This window comes from Lingula anatina, chromosome 1 (assembly GCF_051362555.1).
Source record: "Lingula anatina isolate TDL-2025a chromosome 1, LinAna3.0, whole genome shotgun sequence".
NCBI lineage: Eukaryota > Metazoa > Brachiopoda > Lingulata > Lingulida > Lingulidae > Lingula > Lingula anatina.
Genome location: NC_141767.1, coordinates 19,780,124 through 19,789,694, shown reverse-complemented (window position 1 = coordinate 19,789,694; position 9,571 = coordinate 19,780,124). Strand labels below are relative to the sequence as shown.

General features: G+C 36.8%; 1 protein-coding gene across 1 annotated transcript; it reads left to right on the top strand.

The window, feature by feature from the left end:
• The first annotated feature begins 2,641 nt into the window (after nt 1-2,641).
• Nucleotides 2,642-7,231, top strand: LOC106159008 (ciliary microtubule associated protein 1A). The gene is made up of 4 exons (XM_013535162.2): nt 2,642-2,869; nt 5,055-5,156; nt 5,518-5,628; nt 6,604-7,231. Exons 1-4 carry the CDS (start codon nt 2,815-2,817, stop codon nt 7,077-7,079), a joined length of 744 nt encoding a protein of 247 aa, XP_013390616.1. The 5' UTR covers nt 2,642-2,814; the 3' UTR covers nt 7,080-7,231.
• The last annotated feature ends 2,340 nt before the right edge of the window (nt 7,232-9,571 follow it).

Sequence of the window (9,571 nt, the reverse complement as noted above, 5' to 3'; positions counted from 1 at the left end):
ACGCCGCGTACATATTCAATGGTGTATGGAGTTTCTTGATTGTGGCTATGCTGATGACGGCGAGTAGGTTTGCCAAACCAAAGACGATGTTCACTGCCGAAATCACGGCGCATATCGAAAGAATAGCGGCAGTAGCTGGTTCTGATGTTGTAAGCCACCATTCTGAATGGTCACCATCCGTGGCGTTAGTTTTCGATGGTGGTGAGGGTCCGTAACAATTTTCGAAGTCCACGGTCGTCAGAGAGATGTTCTGCAAGTATGGCATTGCAGCGATATGGCATTGATCTGGTTCCCTAGGTTAGTGACGTTCCCGATTTATACATTACGTGAACTCCTGTATCAAAGAGAGCATAGAACAGACAAGGCCAGCAAAAATAATGAGCCAGACGACTTAACGATGAAGAATATATATTGCTTGGAGGAAATATCTTTGATTAAACCATGATCAAAGACCGGTTTGGCGTCAGACCAGCTAAAGAACCAAAAGCGATGCTCGTGCTATTATTCCATTCATCTCATAGGAAGCCTTAGGCAATTTCAAACTCATCATAGTTGGCAGTTTACGGAAAAATTGTGTAATGGTTTCTGCGAAAGAAAAGGCCAAAGGTCACGCCGAGATTAAAATCTATAAAATTCTCCTTTTATTTCTAAACCTGTATAGAACAATGTTTCTTTGTTTGCATTGACAATGCTTTATTTGTTTCTCATTGCCCATATGCCAATCCGTTCCTATTGCTTTAATATCTTTTTTTTACTGTCTAATGGCTACAATTGAAAAGAACGCCTTTTTTCTGTGTTCCCCTGTATGCTAATATCGATAAGAAATACATCATTTTCTATAATTTACCAAAGACCCTCTGTTGAACCCAAAAGCTGTCAGCCACCGATTACACAGGTTTCGGAAGTCATGACATTGCTCTTTGAGCGTGAAAATGAGAAGTTTTGTGGCCTCAAGAAGACGATGTTTTGATTTGATACGGTATCACCCAGGTTTTTTCGGTGCATTTATTTTTTTACTTAGGATGGTATGGTTTTATCGCTGTAGGAGTGGAAAAGCTCATCAGAAGCCATATAAGCAGTGATAGATGTAAACTGAAATTAAAACATTAAATTGAAAAATTAACACACTCACATGCAAAAGAAAAATACAAATTGGTCAGTTTTATTTCCAAATATCTCTACTTTTTCATGCTTTTATTCCTCTGACAAAGAAAGACGAGTTTCGTGTATTTATAATATTTGAGAATGCGAATGAAAAAAGGCAAAATAGTTTTGCAAAATAACATGAAATGTGAATAATACGAGATCTGGCACGCCAAGGCAACAGGGATAAAACCTCAAAGAAGCACTGGGATTATTGTGCGCCAAATTCCTATTAGTTATTACGCAAATGTGTACGTTATCGATCTTCGAAAATTTTTCATTACTAGCTTACGATGACATCGTCAGACTAGAGTTCAGGAACAGAAAAAGTATCCCCGAGAACTTACATGGTGTGTCTTTAAATAAAGTATGACAATTAAAGGTGTATTACGTGATTCAGATAAAGGGGTAATCAAATTTTGGTTTAAGTGAGTTTTAAGGAATTAAAAAGGCGATGTTAGGGATGGAAATAGTGCCAGTTTCATAATAGATAAGTATTGGGTAACTTGGACACCAAGTCATGTTTAAAATAACCTACATGTACGAACAGAGCTATTTGAAAATACTCACGGAGGCTCTTTGTGGCGAAAATTGAATAAGAGAACATTGGCCTCGAAGAGAAAGAATAGGGAAAATGTAATCCGTTAGACGTCCACTTTGTTTGCATTTTAGTTTTCCATTTTAAAATCGTTTTTAATTGGACAAACTATAAAGTCTTTGGAAGATTTTGTAATTAAAACATTGAATGAACGTATCTCTATTTGCATCTTATTTGATACGATTTTGTAAAGAGGTGGAAGGCTTTGGTCCATGGTCAAACCCGACAGACTTAAGACGGATTTTAAAACGAAGCAAATATGATCCATACGCTGAATGATACAATGGTCCTATTGTGAGTACACATATTTCAGATGAGACGATTAAAATGCAGAGTCAGCTTTGCGCCTACTTCAAGTATCCACTTAGTCAATCACAATACGGCTGCAGTACTTGATGGCAACTTTACTCCACACAAGTACCTCACAGTTCTTTCTTGTCATTAAAATGTCGAATTTGTCGTTTTACTCAGCGGTTTAAGTGGTTTTGGACAAAGCACCACTGACATAATTTCGGTTTGACCATACGGGCTGTCTATAATGTGACAATTACGTCTTGTAATTTCACAAATACTCCATGCTAGTTGCTATGTTCCCCACCAACGTATAAGGGGCTTTCGCTAATGACCTTGTAACTATAAACCGAGTAGGGCTGGAATCACTGGGTCTTAGTTCATTTGATCTTCCATCCATGTTTAATTAGGCAGGGCTTTTGTCTTTCTCTAGAGCATTTGACGTAATATCATACAAATTGCAAATCTTCCCATGCGGAAAGTTTGAGATTGCAGTCTTTAATACATATCGGTAATCGATTTTCCACAATCAATGAATTACAGATACAAGCCCGATTATTAGTAACCATCGATCTTGCCATATCTAAGCAAAAATTCGATTTTGGGGTGCGCGACCCTTACACGTGAAGTTGCCGCGGAACTGACAGGGTTGGTTGGAACGGAGGCAGGCCAATTTGTGGAGGATTTTTTTTCGTTTACACAGTACAACCAGCACAAGTTGCCACTGGTGAAAACGAAAAGAGAGAATCACTCAAGGAAGAAATCTCGTCCCTCTAGTCATCATGCCTCAAGGCTCGCCCAACCCAGCAGAGATTCGGATAGCAGCTGCGTACGGAGGTATGTCCTCTTTAATAATTGAGTTGGTGTAAGGACGAAGTTTTACCAGTTAAATGTCTTTTGCAATTAGTTTAATTAGATACCTGCTGTTTTACTATTCTGGCTATGCAAGCAACCTGTTGGTTACTGAAAACGTTACTTCGACATTAGTTTCATCCATTATCAGTCCTATTGATGAAGTCGAGGCTTTTTTTGTTCGAAGACATAACAAGTCAAAAATAAACATTGTTAACTATTTTTCAAACTGATATTTTAAATTCTAGTATTTACTGTTCTTGAAAATATTGTGTATTCCTGCTTGCTTCTTAGCATGGCTGCCGTTGTAATTACTGAAAAATTTGGATATGAAAAGGTGGATTTCCAATAGAGCAATCTACTTTTTAGGCCCTCTAATCATTTAACAAAGCGAAAAATGTTTAACAAATATTGGAAATCTATGATAGAGCACATGACGCAACTCTCTTGTATTTCGGCGTCTTTTTTGTGTATTTCATTTATTCTAATGGACTGGAATTTTGACAGAATCTACGTGTTATATTATTGTTCTGATAAAACAAGCTGATCTCAACAACTGCCTTAATTTGGCAGGTTCGACCGGTCGTGAAGCATTCATTTGATGAAGTAGTTCTGAATTATTTAGTTTATTGGTTTGTTGGCAACGTCTGCTGACAATACCTACAATATCTTAATTATATCTTGTTCCAAGAGTTTTGTCATCGTTGTTTTTTTTTTTCAAGTAAGTAATATACATCGTATCTTTATTTGTTACGTCTGGTGTTTCTTTCAGAATTTTTCTGATATTTTGAAAAAGTGGTTATGTCAAGAGTGATTACACTTTTTTGTTCCATATTAAAACGCATGTAATAATGTATTAACATGACATAATGTTCGTTCTCTTTCGATTATTCTTCCCATAATTTATAATAATTTACGCTTAAGGACTACAAAATAAACCCCTATAATAAAAAAGGGTCATTATAGAATAGCCGTTGAAAGTATTGTACATAAGTTGTATGTCTTTTGTCCTCCGTGCGTACCGCACCTATTCTTGTAATTTAAGAGTAGATAAAGATCTTTAGCAACACTGTTTGATAGAGTTCAGATAATTTGTCTGGGGTTAATTTTATCGTCCAAATTCTAATTATGAAGCTTTTTTCCTTTTTTTATTCTATGCATCAATTAAAGCAATTCGCTTATGGAGTTTTCTGTTAAGCAGACTAAGAATATAACTTAAAAAGCAGTGGTAGACAAAAAACACTCTGCATGCGTATTTGCGATATAAATTTGGGCATTTCATCTATGATAGTCACTTGTCTAGATACTTTCTGTCGTATTTTTAGTAGCATGAAGCGGTTACATACTTTATCTCAGCGGTGAAGTACTGGTTAATTACACTGAAGATCAATCCGTATAGTTGATCTCCGCAATTTCCTAGGCAACCACACAAGTTCTTGATGATCTAATTAAGGAGCTCGATCACACGCACACATTCACAGTGATCGAGTGGATTATGCCAAACCTGAATTAAAAATCACGCCTTGATGCAAGTTCAGGCATTTTTAAAATAATATGGCACTCACATTTTTGTGGTATGAGAATACCAGTTTCAAATAGAACCAGTACCTGCTAAGCCATTTAATGCAAAGTTGTTCATTTGTAATTTTGGCGTGTTGCTTTTATCGCGCCAAGCTGTAAAGCCATCCATCTTCTGAAATGCACTGATGGGGTGCATTGATGGGATGTAACGTGGGGAAAAAAGAAAATTTATTTAGTTCGGAAAAATAGAGAAATCAAATAGATATGTTAAATAACTTTGTTATGATATAAAGAACTAACAACGTACTTTCAGTCATTCTCTCAATAGAAACTTCGGCAGAAACGTGGTATACATAGCTAACTGCTTCAATATCTTCATTATTGACTGGATTGATCTGAAACTTACTTCATTGTTTTATAATGCACAGATTACCATTGTGTGAAATGTAACCAATTATCATATCGACCGTGCTGGCAAAGAACAAAGTCATAATATAATACTACCACAGTGGAATTCTACTGGGCATTCTACTTTGAATATATACGGAACCATATGTTAGACTAAATGACCCATACAATTGGCGGTCAACCTAGCAATTTGGAGGGACTTTTTCTCATTCTTTTTTATGTTTCATATTTAATTCTATAGGTCCAGGTCCCGCCTATATGTTGCCTCCAACCATCGGGGCCAACGGTCACGATCCAACCAGAGTCAAGAACCCAGGGTATTCATTTGGACAGAAGTTTGCTCGTAAGTTTTTTTTCAGAAATCATATTATGTTCACTATCAATCACAGGTACAAATTAGGCAGATCTCGTTTGTAATATAAAGATCATATCTTTATCACTTCATGGCAATGATCTTTGTTATAATATTGATAGGAGAAATGTTAGGGCCAAGTTGAAACCACAATTAATTCTTATTCCGATGCCTGTTCAGATAAAAATCAAAATCTTATCTTTTTTATTTTAATAATTTATTTATTCATTTATTTTAATCGTAAAAGTTTTCTTTGCTTCTTAGATTTAGCATTATTGTAAAGCTTTACTCAGAAAAAGATGATATTTTAAAGCAAACCTTTGCATTAATGCTTATCATTTTTCCTCTCCAGCTAATACGGACTGCTCCCCGGGACCTATTTATCATGTGAACCCCTCCCTCACGCGTAGAGGAGGCAATGGAAACCCCAGATATTCGTTCGCTGGGAGACAAAAGGAGCTATGTGAGTGAGGGGTATAAATTGGACATACCTGTATATCTTAACAAGTTCTCCAAAATGTGATCACTGAAAAAAGAGCAAAAATATAAATTGAAGTAATCTGGCAACCGGTGGCATTGTTTAAGGTACCCTACAAGTACCAGGTATTTTCCCGTAGAATCGGATTTTTCTTGAAAAAAAAAAGCAATTTTCTGTTATTCACGAATAGCTGATGGCTCCTATGTTTTATGTCATCTTAATCAAATATTTCACTTGAAGTCAAGTCTTACTGTACATTTCAGAAGGAAATAGCTACATCAATTTTTTAAAATTTTATTTTTATTTATTTATTTATTTATTTATTTTTTGGTGGGGGTATAGTTTTAAAGGTCTGAACTGGAAAAGATATGTATTTTGTAGCTTTGCAGGATATTTAAACAGCTGACAGGACATAAGCAAAAACCATGGTCGATATTTAGCTTAACTAGTTAAGCAAGATGAAGTGGATCTAAAATCCCTACTTAATGTTTGAAGAGGGATCCGTTTGCACACTAGATTGACCGAGGTGGCAGGCCTGATAACATATCTTGTTCAACTTACCTGAATGAGACTCAAAACATTCACTCATTCAGTACCTGAATGAATACAGCACATTGTAAAGATATCTTTTGGGTAGAAAGCGGGTTCTTTGTGCTTTCAACTGTGATATTGAGGACTTCATTGATTTGCCATTAATTGGCCTACTTGAAAATCCCAAAACGCAATGGGCTCATTATGACGATTCACTAACCGCAATCGAATCACCTACCACACTCTACTCATCCCCAATGAATAAAAGGAAAAGTAAAACGATACACAAGTGAACCAGTCCCAATTTTCCCGTTACGACAACAAACATCTTAGATTCCGTACAGAATCCATTGCAAAAAGGCAATAAAACAATAAATATAACTATACCTTTAGATGAGTAGCCTAAATATTTCCACCCTGTCATTGCAGCTAAATTCCATACTCCGGGTCCAGGTGCATACAACTGCGACAAAGTGAAACCTGTGAAAGAAAGGAAAGCACCTGCTTACTCCATCGGTCTGAGAACCCGATATCGACCCACCGACAACATCCCAGCTCCAAACTCCTACTCTGTTCCATCCACTCTGGGATCAAAAGTGCCTGACAAACGCGGAAATCCGAGCTTCACCATGACTGCACGAAACGCCAATTCTTACGACACGAAAACCCCGGGACCGAATCATTACAAGATTGTCGACGCGAGCGTGTATAAGAAACGGCCCGTGCATTTCAGTCTGAAAGGGCGCACTTCCCAGCCTGGGGACAAGACACAGAAGCCAGGCCCCGGGGCACACAATCCGCAGTTAGTGACTGTGCACATGAAATCTAATCCAAAATTCACGATGGGAACACGGCACTCTCAGTTCGTCATGCCTATGATCACATTGGCGGATGTGTCAGACTAACAAGTGGAACGGACTAGCTCTTTCTGTGACTTCTAACCTATATAAACTGCGATTAACTTTTTGATATAGCCTAATCATTGCTCAATTAATCATGACATCATCTATTTGTTAAAAATGCACATAATAAAATTGACTTATTCATAATTAGTGATCACTTTGGTTTGTTCGCTTTTACAAGAAAAATCCAGATCCTTGCACAACAGTGCTGGCTTCTCTCCTCTCCTAAAGGCCTACTTCCTGGCTACACGTAGCAACGCCAAATAAATCAGAAAACAAAAAGCAACAAACAAAAAAATTCTTAAAAGGTCATTTAAGTAGTTTTAAAACCCTTTTTTATTTTATACATTATCCTTATCGAAAAATGAAACCAAAATATACCCAAAGACGAACGGGTGGCTTTACTTTATCGAAATGTATCTTAAAATCAGGATATATTTTAGGAACATACATTTATTCACTTCACTCATATCGGTAAAATCTGGTTCAAGAAGGTAGGTGACGTGTTTATACTGCAACAGAACAGCTATGCACTTAAACTCCTTCCAAGAACTTAACTGCACCTGTTTAAAGAATAAAGAACATTAAATTTCGCGAGGTCATCATTAATTTCAGTCTGATACAAATCCTCTGACATTGTGAGTTAAGGCCAGTCGAAGTTCGTATTTTAAATCGTTTAAAAAACTAGATAAATACCCCTTGATCATATCAAGCTCATCGGTGTATTGATCACTCGGGTAGTGTTTTATTCCTTGATAAAATCAGCCTCCTATTTTTGAGCATGAAATAATAGCTAGATTTTTCGGAATGGATGTCGTTCTTTTTATTGTGTTAGTTGTGCCAGGTGCACAGTGAGATGTATATATGTTGTCCTTACAAACACATTCTTATTTTGGAAAAAAAGGAGTCACCCTATTTTGAATCAAAACAGTCCTAGAATAGTGTAGAGGCCTTTGTTGGCCGAAAAAGTCCATGTTTTACCATTGACATATTTGTTTGTGAATAAATTTGATCTGCTGTTTTCTTTTTCTGCCTCGGCACGCTTCAAGGTTTTCTAAATAAGCCAGGTCGCTCCGAGTCAAAGGGCCCATTACGAACAAAAATAAACTGAAATGCCAGATGATACGAGTTCAAGGTGATGCTATCAAGCATACATAAATATATAATAAGTCTAACCTGTGCATCAGAATTAGTATTTCAAGATATTCTAATGGATAAATTACTGGATAATGGTGTTACATGACAACATGAATTTAAGTCTGCCATTTTAAAGTAGCACTGTTAGCATTTCAGTGAATATTCCATTAATTTTTTATTTGCAAATAAAGACAGAGGAAAATCTTGTTTACGTTTAATCAGTTATAAGTAAACTGGAATTTACACGCTGTGTGGTTCTTTTTTAAAGTTTAAAAAAATAATATTTTCCCCAACAAAAAAGAAAGAAATGCGTGGAGACAGAGTACTGACAGGATAAAAAGTGAGGAGTTCATACTCAGCAAAGGCAAGGTGTCTGAGAGCATTATTTCCCCAAAAGAATTACTAATTAATATTTTAGGAGCATTTCACTAATTGAGCTGCAGAGAATATTACAAGTTTGATGATGCAACTCACCGGCTCTTGGCAACCCCGCCTGTCCATGTGCCCGACATGCCAAAAGCAACTAGAACCTTCTCATTTGTTATGGGAATACGTTAAACAAATATTTCATTTCAGAAAAACCCGAATGAGATATTCTAGAAAAATACTTTTAGTACGAAAAACATCTTACATTTTGCCTGATGTAGAATCAGGGGCATTAGTGATATTTATCAAACAAGGTGTGTTCTACTTAAGTCTCGGAACATACCCCCTGATGCGGATAGTATTTGTTTAATCCACTACTTTTCCTTTCAGCCAATGTCCAGCGTATTACAATCCCTGTCCATTATTTATGAAGGTCGAGTGGTCAGCAAATATTTAATAAGTTTCCCAACCTGTCTAAAGACACGTGTGCTTTCTGTAGTCTTCACTTGTGACAAACTGGTAAATAAAATTCGCCGTTTAAGTCCTTACTTTCTACGCTCGGTGTGTTTTCGGAGCCTTTCCTCTAGGCAGAAGGGGGTATTAATTTGTCATTAAATTTAGTTGTCAGTTAAAAGGAGAAAGGCTTCTTTATCTATGATAGAAACCTTGATACATCTTGTGTAAAATAAGATTACAATTGAGAAAATCGGGGAGAGCGAGCTAGACCAACAAATTTAAAGAAACTGACAAAATATGGCCCAAAAGGTGTAAAACGAGCGCATTCCATGCGAGGCGTCGTCAACCATTGCTTGAAAAACACTACTTACTTAGGAAAACACGTTCGAAAGTGCTAATGAATTAAACCTTAATCCCCATATCGCCTCTTGGGTTATTATTACCGCGTCAGCACAGTATTAACGCCGTTAGGCACGGCCCTTCATTAAAATGTTGCACCTTGCGAAAAGGTGTTATTGTTATTGTAATAAGTCACT

Coding starts and splice junctions, on each gene's coding strand:
- LOC106159008 (XM_013535162.2), top strand. CDS start 2,815: ATGCCTCAAGGCTCGCCCAACCCAGCAGAGATTCGGATAGCAGCTGCG. Junction 5,157..5,517: donor ATTTGGACAGAAGTTTGCTC/GTAAGTTTTTTT, acceptor TTTCCTCTCCAG/CTAATACGGACTGCTCCCCG. Junction 5,629..6,603: donor TGGGAGACAAAAGGAGCTAT/GTGAGTGAGGGG, acceptor CTGTCATTGCAG/CTAAATTCCATACTCCGGGT.